The following is a 23,110-nucleotide window of genomic DNA, read 5'->3' on the forward strand; positions in this document are numbered from 1 at the left end:
TTAGTAGGGAAGCTTATCTACCTTTCTCATACTCGGCCAGACATCACATATGCAGTTGGAGTTGTCAGTCAATTCATGCATCAGCCTCAGGAGGATCATATGAATGTTGTCATGAGAATTGTGAGGTATTTGAAAGGAACAACTAGTTATGAGGTTTTCTTAGAAAAAAAGGAAGATCTGGAAATCGATGGATACACCGATGTCGATTGGGCTAGTAATCCAGTTGATAGAAAATCCACTACAGGGTATTTTACCTTTGTTGGAGGTAACTTAGTCACTTGGAGGAGCAAGAAGCAGAAAGTCGTGGCACTATCAAGCGCGGAAGCCGAATTTCAGGGGATTAGGAGTGGCCTTATGGAGATACTTTGGTTTAGAAGATTGTTAACAGAAATTGGCTTTCCACCTACACGGAAAAGCCAACTTTTTTGTGACAACAAAGCGGCAATCAGCATTTTAGAGAATCCCGTACAACATGACAGAACGAAACATGTCGAAGTTGATCGTCACTTCATCAAAGAAAAACTCGAAAGTGGCATCGTTGAATTTCCATTCGTTCGATCTGAGGAACAACTCGCAGACATATTAACGAATGCATTATGTCCGAAAGTCTTCAAAGAATTTCTTGACAAGTTGAGTATCGGCGATACCGTTTCTCAACTTGAGGGGGGGTGTTGGAAAGAGGAAGATGGCCGCCCAAATTAATCAGGGAGAGTTCCTAGAGCATTGAATAAGTGTAGAGTCCCTAGTAGGGATGTCAATCGGGCCGGCCCATCGGGTTTCGGGCTGGCCCTACTCGGGTTGCGGTTTAATCGGGGTGGACTAATCGGGTTGTGATTTTTTTCAGGTTATAAAAGTTCAACCCTAACCCTAAAAGCTTGGGTTTCGGGCTAGCCCAACGGGTTAATCTGGTTACTACCAATAAGATTAACATGCGATCAATCAAATAAATAATGATGAAAATTAGTTATATTCATAAAGTGTAAAATATTTAATTATGATAAATTTGAGATATATGCTCAAACTCAATCATAAACACGATCAAATACTAATTTTTGAGATATTTCGTGAAATTTTAATGCATGCTTTAGGAATTTAAATATTTTTTAAAGTGAATTTGAAGTTTTTAATTACTCCATTTATTAATTATTGTATTAATAAAAATTCAATATATAATTTTTATATTTAATAAAAAATTAAAAGGTATTTTTTTAGTTATTTTTACTCTAAAATTAATCAATGAAGTGTCGAATTAGAAGTAAAATAATAGAATAATATAAACTTTATCAGGTTTTCGGGCTAGTCCATCGGGTTTTCGGGCCTGGCCCTAACGGGTCGCGGGTTAATCGGATGCGGGCTAATCGAGTTTTAATTTTATTGGGCTAGAAATTTCTAGCCCTAACCCTACAAATTTGACGGGCTATTCGGGCCAGCCCACGGGCTACGGGCTACATTGACATCCCTAGTCCCTAGTGTTGTATGTTTCCAATTATAATTTATTGGTGTAATTCACGAGACACTAATTTCCTTATAAATACTAGGGAAATTAGCAAGATCATAGGCAAGAAACATTCACAACAAGAAATACAATTTTCTCTACATTCTATCTCAACATGCCTAACAATCTTTCTTTATCTCTCTTGATTACCATCTTTAACAATTCAATATAATGGTAAATTAATTAATTTTCATGTGGCTGCCATAATTAAAATAGCCCAGCTGCCCATGAGCTGATGCAGCTCAGCTTTAAAATGCGCCCATAGCATGAATGGCCCAACAGTCATATGCCCAATCACAATGACTCAAGTCCAAACCTAACCCAGTTATGGTTTATTGCAGAGAAACATGCGTTGCCTCTTCAGGCTTCAGCAACGCCGCCACCCACGGTGACATGCCCACCGGTAAGATTATTTTTCATTAAAGTACATGCTATCCAACAATAATGAGATTATTTTTTATAGATGAAAGGACTATAGTTTATGTAAATGTTTGAATTATCTTACTATCTTAGTATAAGATGAAATATTATCAATGTCTGACGTGCCTAGAGTTTTGGGATATAGTTGTACATGAGAAAATATGCCTCTTCATTTCAACTTTTGTAAATAACATTGTATATAATTAAATACTACTTCCTCCGTTCCTATAACATAGACAATATTGAACATGACACGAGTTTTAATGAACAACGGTTAATGTAAAAAATCAACAAGTTTGATCAAATAATATTGGTCAATACTGCAGGTTTAAAAATTAGCCGTTATATAATAATTTTGACATTTTTCATTTTGACATTTTTCTCAGTGTCACATGATAGAAAATTATATTATAATTTTGACATTTTTCTCAATTTTCACATGACAGAAAATTTTGGCATGCTAAGCATCTGAATTTATTGACGTAAAACAATACATGTGTAAAAGTTACAGACATGACTAATTAAATATAAAACAATTCGTTTAAGTAGACGAAACTTTTTTCCACGTATTATTTTCTGTTTCACGCATCATATATAATATCCCTAAAATAAGAAATTACGATGAAATTGAAAAAATATCGAAATTATGATATAATTGACCACTTTTTAAAATATGAAAATATAATTTAACTAAACCTAGTGATTTTTATTACAATTTTCCCTTTAATTTATATCTTAGCATACAAACATGCAATACTCTTACTACCTAATACTACTATATAAATATCGATTTGAAATAAATGAATATATTTATATTATGAAGAGTACTTTTGTAGTACTCCACTAGATAGATTTACGGGTCAAAATCGTAACATGATACAGTAAATAATATTGATAAAACTTTACATAACAAATCGAGAATGTCAAGCAAAATAGTTTATTTTAATTTCCCCTTCTTAACAAGGACCGATCCCTCACGTGGAGCTACCTACACCATTAATTGGTTGCTACTTTTATATTCTCTGTTTAACTAAAGGTATATGATAGCTCATTGAATAAAAGTATCGAAAATATCAGTCTCACTATTAAAACATAGCAAGATATAATCAAAAAAATATTTATTGGAATTATTCTTTTTAAAGTAGAAAAGGCATAAAGTGACTATCTTCTTTACATTATTATTACAAGGGCAATGCGGAATTCAGTCAGCATCCCCACCAACTATATCCATTGCAAGCTTAAAGATGTCAAATTGAAAATTAGATATTAGCACCCTCATACATATTTAATTATATGCACGTATATTCTTTTTCCTTTACAACCCTTGATGATCAATGAGGACGAAATCCTAGATGATATGATTCTCATCATGTATTAATTCTAGCTAGGGTTGCAATATGAATAATTTCACAACCACCAAAAGCAGACAGCTGGGGCAGGAACAAAAAACAGTCCAAGATACATGGATCTGAATTCAATATCATGATCGCTATCTGATTTTATTTATTTTTTAAGTATTGTGATCGCAATCTGATTTCTTTATCAGATGCATCCATCACTATTCATACTATTATATAGTAGTACTATACTTGAGCCCTATCAAAATTTAGTAATATAATACTAATATAATAAGTAAATTCAGAAATATATTTATATACTAATATTGAATATAATAAACTACTCCCTCCGTCCCAAATAATTCGACCCAGTATTTCATTTCGGGCCGTCCCATATAATTTGTCTCATTTCACTTTTACCATTTTTGGCAGTTGACCTCATATTCCACTAACTCATTCATACTCATATTTTATTATAAAACTAATACTTTAAAAGTAGGACCCACATCCCACCAACTTTTTCAACTCACTTTCCATTAGATTTCTTAAAACTCGTGCCGGGTCAAAGCGTCCCAAATTATCTGGGACGGAGGGAGTATAATGGATATTCGTATACTCAACAATTATTTCTAATGAGCAATAAAGTGTATGCTCTATTAACAGTCATATGGAAGAAACTTGAGAAATTGCTGATTAAGATTGAATCAAGAGAGACGTACCAATTAAAACAAATTATCCTTTAGATAGTGAAATGAAGAATAGAATTAATACTTTTAATAAAAGTGTGTGAATGCATTTTAGTGATACAAAACCCCAAACTGAAAGCTTTCCTAAATTTCCGGCGCCTCACGACAATGATAATAATGCGTTTATTTCAACGTATGAATTGCTTTCTTTAATCTATTTGTCTATAATCAGTCACTATACACATTAACACAAGTTTAAAATAAAAATATTCAACGTAGGGTCATATCATCCCTTTTCTTTGAAAGATTTTTCATGAGTTATAGAGATCTCAACGCACTGAACCAACCAAATCCTCTTCTCCGACAAAAATCCCATTGAATATAGGATTTTGAAGATCCTCAAATAACTCAAGATGTTTCCCTTCCAACCAAGCCACGATGACTTAGGTTTTGGAATCCCAACTACTTCTCAATCATGCCAAATCCAGGATGATATTAGTATGGATTATCATTTCTTGGAACCTAATTTAATCAATTTCTCTGTGGGAAGCAATGATGGAGAAGTGAGTAAAAGAATAGATCTGGAGTTTTGCAAAAAAGGGCAAAAAGAGAGGAGCAACCATGGAGGCACTAGCAAGAAGGTTATGCACCGCGAGGTGGAGAGGAAAAGGAGGCAAGAAATGTCACACCTTTATGCTTCTCTCCGCTCCCATCTTCCTCATCATCTGCTTAAGGTCAATTTATTTTGTTTTTTTAGTTCGAATCATGCCATTCTAAAAAAAGTCTCTAGATCGAAGCTCAAACCCATAGGTCGAATACGCTTTTTTTTTTTTAATTTTAAGAAGGATCGATGATAATTAATTCCCTGTTTCTCATATGTGTGACTTGAGCCACTGATCTATTGGTTTGAAGGGAAGTTCCTTACGAACTGAGTTGCGCTTTGTTGTCTTGAGTTTAGATGGTTTGAATTTGCATAGCTTCTGATTTTAGGGTTTGAGTAATAATATTATGTACCATAGTCCATTGTTACTTAGATAGCTTAACTACGATCTATGTATATTATATTATAGTTAAAGTTGTCTTCGTGGTATTGAAATTTTAGGGAAAACACAGTGTTTGTGATCAATTACAAGAAGCTACCAGTCACATTAAAAAGATGGAGAAAAATATTGAAGAATTGAAAGGTCGTAGAAACAAGTTGAAGAGTTTGCTTAGTTCTTCAGGTGGAAAGGATGAAAGTTCAAATGGCAGAGGCAATGTGGCAGTAAACATAGTCTCGGATGGAATGGAGATTCTTATCTCACACAGCATCGAAAGATCTGATGATTTTGAGCTGTCTCAAGTTCTTGCAGAATTACAGCGGAGTGAGCTTGATGTTATTCACATTGTTTCTTCTAGAACTAACGAGAGATATGTCCACAAAATCCAGGTTGAGGTAAAATTCAAGAGACTAAATATACTAGTAGTAATATTTCTTCAAGAAGTAGAAGAGCTTGTGTTTTGGTTGAGTTTCTAGCTTAATTTATGTGTTGTTGCAGAGCCAAGGAATGGATAAACATGGAGCGTTGGTTCTGCAAGAGAGATTGAGCAAGGCCATACAGTAATATTCTATGAATACTTTGTCCCTTTGAGTTAGAAACATGGTGTGGTTAAAATGTAACTTATATATATGCTTTCTGGTTATTCTAAAAATGATCATATATATTCTGTATGAGCAACATTGCTAGTGATTTTCGGTGAAAGATATCAAATAATGATGAACATTATTCACTTGTTACTTAGTATATATATAACAGCATTGTTAGTGATTTTTTTCCCCTTTTGTAAGTTGCAACATATCAACCAGCCAGCATGACCTTGAGAGAACATGCATGAGAAATCTGAATATATGTCTGGGTGATGGATATGTGATATGGGGTTAGTATATAAAATTATTCTTGGGTACTTCTCGTACGGATAATATCATACTTGTATATCTATTTATCATGGCAATATATAATGAAGCAGCCTGCTGTACTCGGATAGATATCATCTTGAATTTGATAGTTGATTGTGATTTGTGTAAATCATCATAATGTCAATAGTTGTGGGTTTCAATATTCTCTCTTTTATTCCTGTGTGAGTTCATCACCATGCAGTCAGCTTCGGAAGAACTGAGATGAGATGCTAACACGGACCTATACATAAACATATTGTATTCTAATAGTAATATTCATATTGTTATTTAGCTGCATTTTACTTATAATATATAGAGTATTTCTTAGGAGTTGATATAATTATTTTCATAGTTTTAGGAATTTATTTGATTTATTTTAGTATGTAACTATATATATATATATATATATATAGGGGTGCGCTATGGTCCATAAGTGGAATCCTGTCAAAAATCAAAGCTAATCTCAGCCCTTGGATTCTTAGATTGGATGGTCGTGATCATAATATCCGAGCTACATTATTACAGTATAAGCGTTACGTTATTAGCCGAGCTACATTATTAGACTATACAGTTTACATTATTAGACTAAAGCGTGTTACATTATTCATCGAGCTACATTATTAGACTACACAATCTACATTATTATATGACACGTGTCATTAATCTAACGGTTACATCACAAGATCCAATGACTGAGATTTGCTTTGATTTTTGACAGAATTTCAGTTATGGACCTGATCACGTCCCTATATATATATATATATATATATATATATATATAGGGAGATTATCAAAACAAGTATGAGTTTAAATCCAGAAATGCAGCCCAAATCTTGGCCCTAGGATTAGATGATCTAATGGTCAATAATTAACCCAAAACACGGAAGGTCATAATTAAGTAGTTTTAGGTCATATTATAAGATTTGGGTTTATGTCATGTTAAGATCATTTTAGGTCATGCTTTGTTAGCATGACCTAAAAATAAACTAACTATGACCTAAAAATGCCTTACGTATGACCGTGTTCTGCATTTCTGTATTTAAATCTGGTCTTCATAGATCAAAACCCTATATATATATATATATATATATATATATATATATAGAGTTGTGATCAGTGTCGAACCAATTTTAAAGACCGAACTAGAGACCAAATCTGGGCCATTAGATCTAGTTATTTTGATGAGATGTGCTGCTGTGAAAATTTTTTCTGCTTCATTACTAGCCATTTTACTTCATTGTATAGGTTTATTACTTCATTCTGTACCTAATACCTTGAAACTACAACATGTTTTTACTTGCTTCCAGTAGGTTTTGAAATGATTCAACATATGTTTCATTCAAATTCATTGACGTGAGTTTTTGCTTGATTGACATTTAAAGATGCAATTTATTCAAGTGAGTTTATTACTTCGTGTTCGTGTCGTGTTCATGTTACACGTTAAGAAATAATATTAATATATTATAATATTATTATCTTTTATTTATTTTAAAATATTAAAATTAGAATCTAATATTTAATATTAGAAATAATATTAATATATTATAATATTATTATTATAGTGTCGTTATTGTGGCGTGTCATAGTGTTGTTATTGTGTTGTGTTGATCCGAAGTGGTTTGTGTCGTTAATGTGTTCGTGTCGTGTTCGTGTCTGGGGAAGCGGGTCGTGTTCGTGTTTGTGTTTGGAGTTTTCTTAACGGATTGTGTTCGTGTTTGTTGTTATCGTGTCGTTGACACGATAACGATACAATACGCATGATTTGCCACCCCTGGACTGTTAACCCCTAATAGCACTACTTGGATTCTAATAAATTTGAACTATACGTTGTTGAAGTGCATGGTTTAAAATTGAACATTATTACTAGGAGATGAGGCTCGCCTCATTAACAGCAAATTTGCCGTAAATAGATATAAACTTAACAAAACTATTTTCATAAAAGTAGTGATTTAGAGACATGTCTCCATGCCATAATGTCCCTATGTTTTTTTGCCATAAGAATAATTTATATATGTACTAATATACCCTTATTTCAAAAGAAAGGAAATTAGATCCGTTTGATTATAAAAGAAAAGTCCAATCAAAGTACATTAACTATTAACTTTCAATAATTTTGGAGAATTATAATTAAGTCGTTAATAACCCTCTTTAATTTTGCATAATATAAAAGGATTTGAATTGGTTTACCTTCAAATGAAAATTCTTATTTTATTTTATTTTATTCAAACACTAATATAAAAATTAACTTTTCAATTGAATTTGTTCATCTAATAGTAATCAATAGCAACTAATTATTTTATTATTAGATAATTCTTAAAATTCTAAATTATAAAAATAGTTTATATACATGTATATTAATTTCTTAGTATTATTATCAAACAAATAATCAAGTCTTTTGATCTAATTATTTTATGAGTATTAAATCACTTTTAAAATTTGACTTATTAGTAGTCATCCACATCTATTTATTTTATTGGTATTAAAAACTTACTTATTTAGTAGTCATTCATAATAAATTATTTTATTATTAAAGAATTAACTTTATACCATGGAATTACTACGATTAAATATACGGAAAAACTTGTAAATATATTTTTTCATCGAGATTCTACATAATGTTCCAAAACTTAATGAATAAATTATGAGATAGAAAGAGAAAAAATTAAGAACAAATTTCCATAAATAAAAATGATACTGCTGATTATAGTGAATGGACCAAAATGAACATAACCAAAAGAATTAGTATTTTTATAAAATTATTAATGCATTAGAAATTTTAATTTTTGAAAAATATTTATTTTTTTATATTTTCATTTTCAAACAAAAAGAATAGGTGAAATTGATAAAATTTTCTTATACTTTTCTCTTTTCTATTATAAACTGATTATAAAAATTTGAAGTGAATTACATTTAAAAAATTATAAAAGTGTGTAACAAAATGTGGGTCCCATTTCTCTAATATTCTATCTTCTTTAGGTATATATTTTAATTTTAATTCATATCTTCCACATTTATATATATTCCATAATTAAGCTAGCACATCCTTATTTAAGCCATTATGCGCATAGTTGCTTTTTTTAAGATGTAGGGGCAAAAAGGTAGATGTAAAAAAGTGTAGATTTAATTAAAAATATAATATAGTATAAGATTACAATTTTAACCTTATTATGGCATTATGGCTTGGAGACATTATGTCTCTAAAACATTTTTCTTTTCGTAAATGAGTGTAAATGTTCACGTCGTACACCAAGATTTTGCATTGAGCACTGTAGTTAAATACTCCATCTGTCTATAATTTAAATAACCATTTTGCCATTTTAAAATATTCATAATTTAAAGAACCAATTATTTTTTCCACTTTAAAGTTAGTGGAAATTTTCACTAACTTTTTCACTCACAATCCATTACTCCCTTCGTCTCATGTTACTTGAATCATTTCTTTTTGCACTTGTTAGGAAAAATGATACTATAAATAGTTAAAGGGAGAAAGAGTAAAGTAAAAGAGAGAATAATGTATAGAATAGTATTCTTGTTCGTTTTTTTTTTTTCTTATTTTACTCTCTCTACTTTAACTATTTATTAAAAAAAATTCGAAATGAGTGCAAAAGAGAAGTGACCCAAATAACATGGGACAGATGGAGTGTAAAATATTAAAAATGAGACTCATATTTCACTAATTACTTAATTTTCAAAGTTAAAAAATTTCCTAAAACTCGTACGGCTCTTTAAATGATAGATGGAGTGAGTATTTAATAAATTATTGTAAACTAGACTGTGTTTTATATATTAACATTCCTTCATTTTATTCAACTCTTGATTAACTAATATATAAAAATAAGACACGCATTGATTCCACTGACTTTTTCAAATTACTTTTTACTTTATATTTTTTTTAAGACTTTGTCCAGCACTGACTTTTTCAAATTACTTTTTACTTTATATTTTTTTTAAGACTTTGTCCAGCACAAAAATGGACTAAAATGTTGGACTAAAAAATAGAGGAATGAGAAAGTATCTCAATTATCTAATCATTATTTATATGACTTTCGTTTATTTTCACAAACTTTGAAGTAGGTAAATATTACTACTATGAATTTTGTAGGAGTGTGAACTTCCCATTAAATCCCGTTTATTAGAAATGATGTGGAAGATCAATTTCCATTGTTTCCATTATGTGTGGAAGATTGAATTAAACATTTTTTACGAAAATAGATGACATGACACTTAAAGTTACTCCATCGGTTCCACCTTGAATATTTTTTTCTATATTAGAAAGTTCTATTTTTAGTTGAATCATTTTTATACATAGTAATAATTAATTCAATTTTCATTTTTCTCTTATTTATTCTAGTTGAATCATTGTATATAGTTACTTTATTTTTTCTATTTTTTTTTCTTTCTCTTACATTTTTCTCTTTTTCGTTCAATACAATAATAGTGCAAAATATACACACCACCACAGCTACAAATGACATCACCTCATCAAAAAAGTACTCCATATATTAAAAAATCATAAATTAAAACCCCATTTTCCCCACCATTTCACGCCCACCCCGACAGTAGATCACGACGACACATCATTAATGTAGGATCTTGAAGTGGGAATCCCCCGAGCTTGCCGCCTGCCGTGTCTAACAACGTCGATGGATCAGGGCATGGGCAAGGATTTTATTTTAATAGATCTGGGTAAAATTTAGAAAATTTGAATTTAATTGTAAATCTTCAAAAAACAAAGGGACGCAGTTTAATGAAACTACTTATGAGTTCACTATTGCATACCGATCGTGCCACGTCGTATGAAAAATTAACACTTCTTTCGTTTCGTTATAAGCGAGGTGATTTTTTAGCATAAAATTTAAAATTTGAATATTTAAAAAATTAATTAGAGACACAGTCAAATATGAGAGATAAGAAAATATCAAATTTTTAATATTAAAAGCAGTGTGACTAAGGAAGTAATTACAGTCAGATATTTATAATAAAATAAATAGGGTCCTATTGAAATACTACCATTATCATTGTAATACCCGCTCTTTGTTACCTTTTCTTTAAGACTAATGTCAACCTAGAGAAATGTTTGTTGTTTTCAAATCAGAAATATTAGTCGATGGTCTTGCTTGGTTGCTAATTTGAAGAGTGTCGATCAAACTAAAACAGATTTTCGTATATAGTGTGAAATACAATAAACGTCAAGAAATAAAAATGATTTACACATGTGTTGACAAAAAAAAAAAAAAAGAATTTAAGAATACAAATATACAAAGAGTTGGGCCTCGACTCTCGAACACGAGATTTCTTTCGGCCCAAAGACTTAGAGGGCAGCCCGAAGGCCCGTGCAGCCAGCCCGACTGCCTCGTCTCGATCCCAGGCCACATCCCCAATTTTTTTTTAAAAAAACCCTTTTCCTTTATCTGCCATTAAACCTGCAAGAACCTACAAAACTAATAAATATTTTAGATTACTTTTCCCAACATCAAACCAAACAAGGAAGGAGGCATCCTTTCTTTACCAAAGGAGGTCTAAATGATCCCAAAATGGGAGGTACACTCCTACACAGCCAATGCACCAAACCGAGAGCTGTATGTGAAAAACAAAAATTCTTAAAACTTAGGAGTACAAGGCTGCAAACCTGTGTACTAAGTAATAAATGAAAGAAGGGACAACTGAGATAAAACATTTAGAATTTACCTCTCATTGCTGCCAAGAATTTGAGACTTGCCTCTTTTGGAGTGGCAACCTATCCTTTGACCGATACCTTGCTGATCAGCTAGCCCAAAACGTGTCCCTCCAGCTGCGCCAAATCAGCCCAAACCGAACAGCCACCTGCTTCCCCTGCACATCAAACAAAGTAACCTAATGAAGGTAGTACTTATGTTTCAAGAAAGAGACAAAGGAAGTAAACTAAAGGTGCCATCTGCAGCATGAAAATAAAGAGCTTTGACAGCCATTTAAGGCCTCACGAGTACACCACACTTCGCCTATATAAACCACCATAAACCGCCCCTGACTCCCTCCCCAGAAACCACAAATTCACTCACAATCAAGGAGTGCAGCAAGGAATCGGGAGGAGCAAGAAGGCGAGGAGGGGCAGCGGCAACACGGAGAAGCAGCCGTAAAACGAGAATCGCAAAGGAGAGGTATTCCATAGCCCACCCTCACCAATGCATCATGATAGCCAATCATAGATAATCAAGAACTTAGAACTATAGGTGCTCAAAAATCCAATGTGAACTTAGCAATATCGACTGATAGAACCCATACTTTGAGTAAGAATACAAACCAACACAGTAGGCCTCATGTACAAGTTTTGATATCAAAGTTTTCCCCAATTAAATTACTACCCAAGATGGTTTCAACATCACACAGTAAGATACACTAAGACTTCATCTTTGAAACATAGTATTGTTACAAGGAAATAAATGAGAGGAAAAAAACTTAGCTTTGGAGCGAGGAGTGATGGGAGAGCTGCCGGACGGCGAGCTGCGATGACGGCGGTAGAGAATTCGCCGGAGGGAGCCAGGAGAACGCCGGAGGCAGGGAGAAAGAGAGGCGATGCCTCCTTCCTGTCGGCGACTCCGCTAATAAAGATGAGGCGACGGCGGGCTGGTCTTCAAGGCGGGCCAAGCCGCGTCTACCTCAGCCGGAGACGTCGGCGACGGCGCTGAATCGCCGAGAACGAGCAAAGGATGAGCGGAGAGGGGAATTTCAGAGGCGCGGCGTAGCAGCCGAAGGAGGGAGAGATTAGAAGGGAAGAAGGAGAGAGAGAGTTGGAGCAGCGGCGACGGCGGAGCTCGCCGCGCGATAACGGCGACACAGGCGCGCCGTCGATCCAGAGCTGGAGCCGGCGACGAAGGGGGGGGAGATGCGCCGTCGTTCCTCTCCGAAGCAAGGATTAGGAATTGGGGTTTTTGATTTTGATTTTGGGGATTTTGTGTTTTGAGAGAGAGAGGCCGATAGTTTTGAGGGAGGAAGAAATTGGGCCTCTTTCATTTGGGCCTCTCCTTTTCTTCTTTTGGGCCTCTATAAATTAAATGCATGGGCTAAGGTTTTGTTAATTAATGGACCAATTCTTTAAATAATCTAAAGAGTTAGGCTAATAATTAAAATAAAATGGGAGTTTGCTCTAGCCTAATTAAATCATGAGCCCACCTATGTTGCTAAATCAAATAATTGAGGTTAAGTAATGGTCCGCTAATTTTTTTTTTTTTTTTTTCCACGATGATAAATTTAATTCCCAGACTTTAGTATTAGCGCTCGAGTAATTTATGGTGCGAAATGATGAAAAGACCTCGAGTCTATTTTAGTACTCAGGGACTCTTTTTATGAATTAAGGAAAAGGAATAAAATGATCACGCACTTAGGATGCATCCACGTTTAAGCTTAATTGATTTATCAAAGTCTAATTAAATATTATGTTATTTCCTAAAGGGGCGTCTACGAACGTCATCTAAGGCCAAGTTAAGGAAATTACGGAAAGAGCTTTAGCTTTTGAGGTGGGCATTCTTTCAAACGTGATTTCAGTATGAAAATGTGATTCTTTGCTCAAGTATATTGTCATGCCATGTTTTGTTTTATGATTACCTATCTGCTTGGCTATGCCAATTCAAGTTAAATCGAATTCGGGTCCCAGTAGGGCCGCAAACCCTACTCGGACTAGTGTACACATGAGGGGACCGTGAGCTAACAAAAGGGGTTGGCCGGTCCAGTGACCGTCGTGGAATGTGGCCACATTCCCGGTTCACACAAGGTTCAGATATGGTATATCTATGTTATGTGATTGCGCAATCAAATCTTTACTAAAGGAAAAGTATTTTAGTGACTCGGGTCTTTTTAAGTAAAACCCCGTGATCACTCAACTCTGGCATTGACAATTAAAGATAAAACCATTTTTGGCAATGTGCCCACTGAGTATATCAAATACTCAGCCCTGCATGTTATTTTCAAATGTGCAGGTTGAACGTGTACGAGGAGGCGAAGGTGTTGGGACAAGGCTTTTAAATAAGTAGTTAGGTAACCCAAAGTAGCATGTCTTCATACGTGCTATTTTGTCTTGGACTCTTCCGCTGCAAATCTAGAATTATGTGCTAGAAAGCTATGAACTTAGTCTTGATACTCTGAACACGTTTTGACTATGAACCCATATGCCTTTGATACTATTGATTTAAGTGATTTCATCCTTTTATTGTTGTCCCTTGATTATTGAGAATTTTTAGTCGCGAAATAGCTACGCTCACTAGCACTAGGGAGTTGTGGTCGTGACAGAGTGGTATCAGAGCACCGTTCTTTCGCTCTGGACCCAAGAACCTTCTTTTCAAGCCTTAGTCGAGAATGATAGTACTAGACTAGGATAGTACTAAAATGGAAAGCTTAAAAGGACCCAACACCTCGACTCGTCACGTTCAACTGCAGCAATGAGGTAAGAAAGAAGTTTTTACCAGAAAAATTTTCAGTTATTCATGAAAGAACTTGAAAAAAAAAAAAATGATTTCTTTTTGAAGATATTGTGAAAATATTCAGGGTTTTCAAGGAAAAGCATGTAAATTCCATTTTTCCTACGAACCATGGAATTTCAAGTTTAAATTGTTAAGCATAAGGATGTCTTTGAGACAAATGCTAAAGTATTATCAGTTACACATGCTCGATTATGTGAAGTATGATGATAGATTAAGGAACTTTTTAGGAAGTTACGGAATGACTAACGCATGCGAACATAGAATGCCTAAGAAGTACGTTAGACTAAACGCTCTTGAACAGAGTTGTAAGTTGATGACTTCCTTACTGCTTTTCTAAGCGATAAAATGAACGAGTATATGCAAGTTAGGGCAAACCCCTAATTTTGTTTTAAGAATGAGGAAATAATAGATGAATGTGTCTAAAAGTGGACCCCACACCTTTTCCTCTACCTTATCTCTTGACGAGACCACGATCCATGATGTTGTAATTGGAACAATTCCAAATGTACAAGAATGAACCTAACAATTTATAAATAACCCATCTATTCTTAGATGGTAACGATCAGACGAGATACGAGAAACTACCTACGGCACATGGGCGTCTGTTGAACGTTTTAAATGATGGGAACAACATGAAGTTCCCTTTGTCTTCATGAACTCAATCATAATCAAAATGAGCGTACCCTTGATCCAGTAAAGGAGGTGTATCCTTACACGAAAAGATATCGTACTTACGATCAAATTAAGTGATCCAGTCTTGCGTAGCAAGTCAAGGAGGCTACGTGATCTAGAAACAATGCTTATAGCACGCTGTGAAGCACGATGGAGAGTGCAATGTTTTACGAGAATGAACGTCCTGACTTATCGAGATCATTATGAAAATATGACCTTCAACGACAGCTATTAGTTGTAACACCAGGAATCCTAGCTTGGAATCTATGGTTTCCTGGAACGCTCTGATCATGTTCAAGCTCCGAAAGAACAAACAAGAAAGTGTCACATAAGTGGAACAGATGATTATGATCAACAGTACTTACTTGGATTCCCATCGATTTCTTTCTATGAACCTCCTTAATGAAAATGCCCTCGTCTACTTTAGACCTTAGATTGACTTGGATTTATGCAACTAATGCCTCATTTTTTTTTTTCTCCTACGAAAGTTGTGACTCTCTTTCAATTTGTTGGCTATAGTAGTTGAGCTCATTGTTCAGAAAATGTAAGGTGTTGACTTCATAAGCTCCGGTCATAAACCTTCGACTCTAAAGTTGCTTACGGCCATGCCCTCCAGAATAATCTCATTTTGAACATCCTGAACAAGGGTGTCCTGCCGTCTTTTTAAGACTTTTGATTGACTCACGTTTTTGCAAGTAATAAGTCACTATCATTTTATTTATTTATTTTTTTTTACGAAAATGGTGACTTACTTTCAAATCTTAAATTCGAAAGACTTATATGTTCTCAAGCATCTTTGTTGTTTGTTGTCCCCCGTATGACCCACCATTGATAAAATCAATATCCCAGATTCTTTAACTCTCACGGTATAACTTCACCCTTAAGTTGCTGATTTTTTTTCAGACATTTCTTCTTAGAGAATGGCACAATAAGTGGAACTTTTGTTCACCTCCTTATTTGGCAACCATATTGTGACTATTTCGTTCTTATATGAGTGAATTTTTCTTGTCCAGTTCCACTACATGCATTATTTCTAGCTCAAGATTTCTTTCTGAAACACTAAGTTAAGGCTAATGTATTGCATTTTCCTTGATGGTAGTTGACTTTTCCAAAAATATTTCTTTCACTTTGGTCGCTACCTGTGAATCCATTGATGTATTTCCATGATTTCCACATTATAATGTTGGTGAACCATGATCAACGTTAATCAATGGCAATTGTTTACATTTCTAAACCCTCTTGCGACTAATCATCTGAGATCTTGACATGTTGAAATCATCATCCTTGATGTCCGGATCTAGTCAATTTGAACGGACAATTTAACCATCTTATTTGACAAGCCTACTATGGAAATTGAGAGTTCATACAGTATCATCTTATTCTCATGACCTACCTCATGTTCTTTCAAGTTCCCATAAGAATTGAATTCACAAATTCGATGGGTTTAAGTATTTGAAACCATTTGAACCTTGAAGTTCTTTGAATGGATACGATAAGTTCAATTGAACTTAGTACTTGCCTTCAAAATCAATTGTCACGATTTGAGGTCGAAAATTCACAACAGTCGAGCAAGAGATGTTATTCTTATCCCTTTGGATATTCTATAGTCCTTTCAATAAAAGAAATTTGCAGTCATGCTTCTTCTAGGTGACATCAGTACCTATCCAAGTTAAGACTGTTTGATTAATCATCGAGTTCTTAGTACAAGGCAATCACGAAGGGCATAGTTGTTTGGACTTTTCGCACTTGTGTGCCGCCGGTCACGAGCTGCTATGGGATGGATCGTTACGCTATATACATAGAATGTAGGCCACAAAAAGAGAAATGTAAAGGAATCTTATATACGTACAGACCTAATGACTTTTCGTTGTGCAAGACTTATTTATCTAAGTGATTAATCGTTTGGGGCACAAATAACAAAGTGAACTAGGAGAGCCACGAGGAAATGGAGATCAAGATCATCGTTAGGTAACGAAATCTAGTGAAAATATGAACACTCTCATAGATTACGTTTTAATGAACGGATGTCTTCGACAAGAGGAAAATCATCTGAGATATGGCGCAATAAAACCAACGAATGAAGGAACGATCGGGAAAACGAAAACGTACTTCAAATGAGAATAAGAAGCAACAACTTGCCCCAAAACCATCGCAGAATGGCGGTAGAGAAGCCGATCTCAATAAGAAGGTTGAGTACCGACCTAAGGCCCATCCCCGCGCTAAGTGGTCAAGAAACCACCGTGGAAAGTGCATAGTTAGGACACATAGGTGCCTTAATTGTGGCAGAAGCGGACATTTCTCCAGGGAATGCTGTACAAGAATACTAGGACAGAAGGGAGGCAGGACTATTAAGGGTAGCGTCCGTAGTTGCGGGCACTTCAAGCTGAGCCCAGAAGAAGAACAGTCCTAATCACCATATCACCAGCGGCAGCTACGCCAGAGGTTTCCCACTCAGACTATAGTTACTGCACCGAGGCAGAAACAGCCTAAGATTGAGCAGGGAACCAAGAGCAAGACAATTTAGCAAGTATGGGAACTCTCCTCAACATACCTATTGTCATTCTTTCATGTCAGCACCTTGCGTGGATACTTTAGAATTGCCTACTGATGAAATCGAACATAAGATGAGGGTGTTCTCACCCATAGGAGGCCTTAAAGATACCTCACGAACTTGCTCGAACGTAGAATTCACTATGGGAAACCTTAAGTTAGTGGCTCACAATTTACATGTAACGTTGATGTGGAACGTCGACATCATATTGGGAATGGATTGGTTAGCCGAGAACTACGCTACCATTCTTTGTAAGGAAAGGCAGATCTCTGTGCAATACCCAGGGAAAGAACCCACAATCTTTCACGGAATATCCGTGAGGCGACGAAAGTCCATAGATTCTGCGCTACAAGCGGCCACTATGATAAGGAAAGGATGCTCTGCATACCTCGTTTATCTGAATGGAGAAGAGAAAGAGGACCGTAAGATTGAGGATGTAGAAGTGGTACGAGAATTCCCAGATGTCTTTTCGGACGCACTACCAGGATTGCCGCCAGACAGGCAATTAGAATTCACAATCGATCTCGAACCAGGATCGGCCTCGGTATCGAAGGCACCATACAGAATGGCGCCTAAAGAGTTAGAAGAACTCAAGATACAGCTACAGGAATTACTAGACCTCGGTTTCATCCGACCCAGTGTGTCACCATGGGGCGCACCAGTGCTCTTCGTGAAGAAGAAGGACGGAACACTGAGAATGTGTATCGACTACCGAGAGTTGAACAAGCTGACGCTCAAGAACAAGTATCCTCTACCAAGGATTGATGACCTTTTGACCAACTTCGAGGGGCGGGTGTATTCTCGAAGATGGACTTGAGATCAGGCTATCACCAACTGAAAGTCCGACATGACGATGTACCCAAGACGGCGTTCCGCACCAGATACGGCCATTACGAATTCACTGTAATGCCTTTTGGACTTACAAATGCCCTGGCAGTGTTCATGGACTTAATGAACCGCGTGTTCCATCCATACTTGGACAAGTTCGTCCTAGTCCTTATAGATGATGTACTAGTCTATTCGAAGAACGAGAAGGAACACGAGAAACGTCTGAGAACCACCTTAGAGACGTTGAGAGCCGAGAAACTCTATGCTAAGTTTGGAAAATGTGAGTTCTGGCTTAACAAGGTGAACTTCCTTGGACACATAGTAACGGCAGAAAGGACCCGAGTGGACCCTGCAAAGGTGGAAACAGTACAACGTTGGCAGTCACCAACAACGCCTAATGAGATTCGAAGTTCTTAGGTTTGGCTGGATATTATCGAAGGTTTATTGAAGGATTTTCTAAAATAGCCAGACCACTGACTCAACAGCTCAAGAAAGGAGCTAAGGTCAATTGGACGCCGGAGTGCGAAGCAAGCTTCCAACTATTAAAAGAAAAGTTGACCACCGCACCAGTCCTAGCCGTGCCAGCACCAGGAGCAGGCTATGTAGCGTACACCGATGCATCAAAGATTGGACTTGGATGCGTACTGATGCAGAATGGCAAGGTGATTGCGTACGCGTCACGCCAACTCAGGCCACATGAGCTAAATTACCCCACTCATGACCTTGAACTAGCAGCAGTGGTACATGCCTTAAAGATTTGGAGACATCACCTCTACGGAGTTCGATGTGAGATCTTCACGGACCACAAGGGCCTTAAGTACTTCTTCGAGCAGAAGGATTTAAACATGCGACAACGCAGATGGCTCGAATTAGTCAAGGATTATGACTGTGGTATAAATTACCACCCAGGCAAGGCCAATGTAGTGGCAGATGCCTTGAGCAGGAAGACTATGCCCCAAGTGGCCACCTTCCTCACACAGAATGAGGAGCTCATACGGGAATTTGCTAAGATGCGGCTGGAGGTAGTAAGAGCACCAGAGACGGTGGAAGGTAGGATCGCCCCTTTAGTGATTGAACCAGACTTAAGGGCCATAATTGTTGAGGCTCAAAGGAGTGATGAAGCATTAGAGAAAGTTCGTATTAAAGTGAGGTCGGGAAAAGAGGTGAGTTATCATGAAGAAGCGGATGACGCCCTCACTTTTGAAGGGAGATTATGTGTACCCGATGACGAGGTTCTCAGAAATGGGATCATGAGCGAAGCGCATGAAACACCCTATACTGCCCACCCAGGAAGTACGAAAATGTATCAAGATATGAAGAAGCAGTTTCGGTGGGATGGCATAAAGAGGAGCATAGCGTCGTTTGTAGAAAGGTGCCTAGCATGTCAACAAGTGAAGGCTCTACATCAACGACCCTATGGGAAATTGCAACCCCTAGAAATCCCCGAGTGGAAATGGGAACACATTGCTATGGACTTCATGACAGGGTTACCAAGGTCACAAAAGCGCGCACTTCGTGACAGGATTGCTATTTGGGTGATTATAGATCGCCTCACCAAAAGCGCGCACTTCGTACCAGTTCGTATTACTTACGAATCGAACAAGTTAGCTCAAATCTATGTGCAAGAGATCATACGATTACATGGAATACCGGTGACGATCACATCAGACCGTGATACGAAATTTACTTCTAGATTTGGATAAGCCTGCAGCAAGAGCTAGGCACCAGATTGAATTCAGTACGGCATTCCATCCACAGACTGATGGGCAGTCTGAGAGGACAATCCAGACCTTGGAAGATATGCTGAGAGCCGTAGTGCTCAACCGTGGAGGAAACTTGGAGCTAGTACTACCATTTATAGAGTTTGCTTACAACAACAGTTGTCAGCATCTATAAACATGGCCCCAAATGAAGCATTGTATGGAAAGAAATGTAGACCACCGCTTTACAGGAATGAAGTCGGAGAGAGAAAGATACTCAGACCGGATTCTGTAAAGGAAATGATAGAGATTGTCCGTCAGATTCGCGAGAGAATCAAGGAAGCTCAAGATAGGCAGAAGTCTTACGCGGATGCTCGCCGAACCAATCTGCAGTTCAAGGCGGGAGACAAAGTTTTTCTGAAAGTATCTCCGTCTAAAGGGATTACGAGATTCGGCGTCAAGGGCAAGCTAAGGCCACGTTTCATCGGACCCTACGAGATTCTAGAAGAAGTGGGTCCTGTGGCGTACGGATTGGCACTCCCACCGAGTTTCGGGAATGTACACAATGTCTTTCACGTATCATAATTGAGGAAATACGTGTTCGACCCGAAACACATAGTCCACCAAGAGGAAATGGTTTTGGAACCAGACTTAAGCTATGAAGAGAAGCCAGAGGAAATATTGGATAGGAAGGTCAAGGAACTGAAGAACAAATCTATTGTAACGGTGAAAGTTTTATGGAAACACCATGGTCACGAGGAAGCTACGTGGGAATTTGAAGACAAGATGAAGGAAAGGTACCCAGAGCTGTTTGAGTAACATAAGCAAAATTTCGGGACGAAATTTTTGCTAAGGTGGGTAGAATGTAATACCCGCTCTTTGTTACCTTTTCTTTAAGACTAATGTCAACCTAGAGAAATGTTTGTTGTTTTCAAATCAGAAATATTAGTCGATGGTCTTGCTTGGTTGCTAATTTGAAGAGTGTCGATCAAACTAAAACAGATTTTCGTATATAGTGTGAAATACAATAAACGTCAAGAAATAAAAATGATTTACACATGTGTTGACAAAAAAAAAAAAAAAGAATTTAAGAATACAAATATACAAAGAGTTGGGCCTCGACTCTCGAACACGAGATTTCTTTCGGCCCAAAGACTTAGAGGGCAGCCCGAAGGCCCGTGCAGCCAGCCCGACTGCCTCGTCTCGATCCCAGGCCACATCCCCAATTTTTTTTTAAAAAAACCCTTTTCCTTTATCTGCCATTAAACCTGCAAGAACCTACAAAACTAATAAATATTTTAGATTACTTTTCCCAACATCAAACCAAACAAGGAAGGAGGCATCCTTTCTTTACCAAAGGAGGTCTAAATGATCCCAAAATGGGAGGTACACTCCTACACAGCCAATGCACCAAACCGAGAGCTGTATGTGAAAAACAAAAATTCTTAAAACTTAGGAGTACAAGGCTGCAAACCTGTGTACTAAGTAATAAATGAAAGAAGGGACAACTGAGATAAAACATTTAGAATTTACCTCTCATTGCTGCCAAGAATTTGAGACTTGCCTCTTTTGGAGTGGCAACCTATCCTTTGACCGATACCTTGCTGATCAGCTAGCCCAAAACGTGTCCCTCCAGCTGCGCCAAATCAGCCCAAACCGAACAGCCACCTGCTTCCCCTGCACATCAAACAAAGTAACCTAATGAAGGTAGTACTTATGTTTCAAGAAAGAGACAAAGGAAGTAAACTAAAGGTGCCATCTGCAGCATGAAAATAAAGAGCTTTGACAGCCATTTAAGGCCTCACGAGTACACCACACTTCGCCTATATAAACCACCATAAACCGCCCCTGACTCCCTCCCCAGAAACCACAAATTCACTCACAATCAAGGAGTGCAGCAAGGAATCGGGAGGAGCAAGAAGGCGAGGAGGGGCAGCGGCAACACGGAGAAGCAGCCGTAAAACGAGAATCGCAAAGGAGAGGTATTCCATAGCCCACCCTCACCAATGCATCATGATAGCCAATCATAGATAATCAAGAACTTAGAACTATAGGTGCTCAAAAATCCAATGTGAACTTAGCAATATCGACTGATAGAACCCATACTTTGAGTAAGAATACAAACCAACACAGTAGGCCTCATGTACAAGTTTTGATATCAAAGTTTTCCCCAATTAAATTACTACCCAAGATGGTTTCAACATCACACAGTAAGATACACTAAGACTTCATCTTTGAAACATAGTATTGTTACAAGGAAATAAATGAGAGGAAAAAAACTTAGCTTTGGAGCGAGGAGTGATGGGAGAGCTGCCGGACGGCGAGCTGCGATGACGGCGGTAGAGAATTCGCCGGAGGGAGCCAGGAGAACGCCGGAGGCAGGGAGAAAGAGAGGCGATGCCTCCTTCCTGTCGGCGACTCCGCTAATAAAGATGAGGCGACGGCGGGCTGGTCTTCAAGGCGGGCCAAGCCGCGTCTACCTCAGCCGGAGACGTCGGCGACGGCGCTGAATCGCCGAGAACGAGCAAAGGATGAGCGGAGAGGGGAATTTCAGAGGCGCGGCGTAGCAGCCGAAGGAGGGAGAGATTAGAAGGGAAGAAGGAGAGAGAGAGTTGGAGCAGCGGCGACGGCGGAGCTCGCCGCGCGATAACGGCGACACAGGCGCGCCGTCGATCCAGAGCTGGAGCCGGCGACGAAGGGGGGGGAGATGCGCCGTCGTTCCTCTCCGAAGCAAGGATTAGGAATTGGGGTTTTTGATTTTGATTTTGGGGATTTTGTGTTTTGAGAGAGAGAGGCCGATAGTTTTGAGGGAGGAAGAAATTGGGCCTCTTTCATTTGGGCCTCTCCTTTTCTTCTTTTGGGCCTCTATAAATTAAATGCATGGGCTAAGGTTTTGTTAATTAATGGACCAATTCTTTAAATAATCTAAAGAGTTAGGCTAATAATTAAAATAAAATGGGAGTTTGCTCTAGCCTAATTAAATCATGAGCCCACCTATGTTGCTAAATCAAATAATTGAGGTTAAGTAATGG

General features: G+C 37.2%; 1 protein-coding gene, 2 long non-coding RNA genes and 1 pseudogene across 3 annotated transcripts; 1 reads left to right on the forward strand and 3 right to left on the reverse strand.

Annotated features, from left to right (window-relative positions):
• LOC148926682 (uncharacterized) lies at positions 1 to 1,781 on the reverse strand (annotated as a pseudogene).
• Positions 1,782 to 4,299: 2,518 nt separating this feature from the next.
• LOC125188866 (transcription factor bHLH36-like) lies at positions 4,300 to 5,708 on the forward strand. Its single transcript, XM_048085932.1, has 3 exons — positions 4,300 to 4,672; positions 5,041 to 5,373; positions 5,477 to 5,708. The coding sequence occupies exons 1-3, from the start codon at positions 4,352 to 4,354 to the stop codon at positions 5,540 to 5,542; spliced, it is 720 nt and encodes a 239-aa protein (XP_047941889.1). The 5' UTR covers positions 4,300 to 4,351; the 3' UTR covers positions 5,543 to 5,708.
• A 5,362-nt stretch (positions 5,709 to 11,070) lies between these two features.
• LOC148926683 (uncharacterized) lies at positions 11,071 to 12,753 on the reverse strand. Its single transcript, XR_016130537.1, has 3 exons — positions 11,563 to 12,753; positions 11,384 to 11,451; positions 11,071 to 11,307 (listed from the first exon to the last, which is right to left on the reverse strand). It is a non-coding gene; the product is annotated as an uncharacterized LOC148926683 (long non-coding RNA).
• An 8,366-nt stretch (positions 12,754 to 21,119) lies between these two features.
• On the reverse strand, positions 21,120 to 22,802 carry LOC148926684 (uncharacterized). Its single transcript, XR_016130535.1, has 3 exons — positions 21,612 to 22,802; positions 21,433 to 21,500; positions 21,120 to 21,356 (listed from the first exon to the last, which is right to left on the reverse strand). It is a non-coding gene; the product is annotated as an uncharacterized LOC148926684 (long non-coding RNA).
• Between the last annotated feature and the right edge of the window lie 308 nt (positions 22,803 to 23,110).

The sequence above is a fragment of the Salvia hispanica genome, chromosome 5, assembly GCF_029641045.1.
Source record: "Salvia hispanica isolate PSC_SH4W2 chromosome 5, Shi_PSC_v1, whole genome shotgun sequence".
Taxonomy (NCBI): Eukaryota; Viridiplantae; Streptophyta; class Magnoliopsida; order Lamiales; family Lamiaceae; genus Salvia; species Salvia hispanica.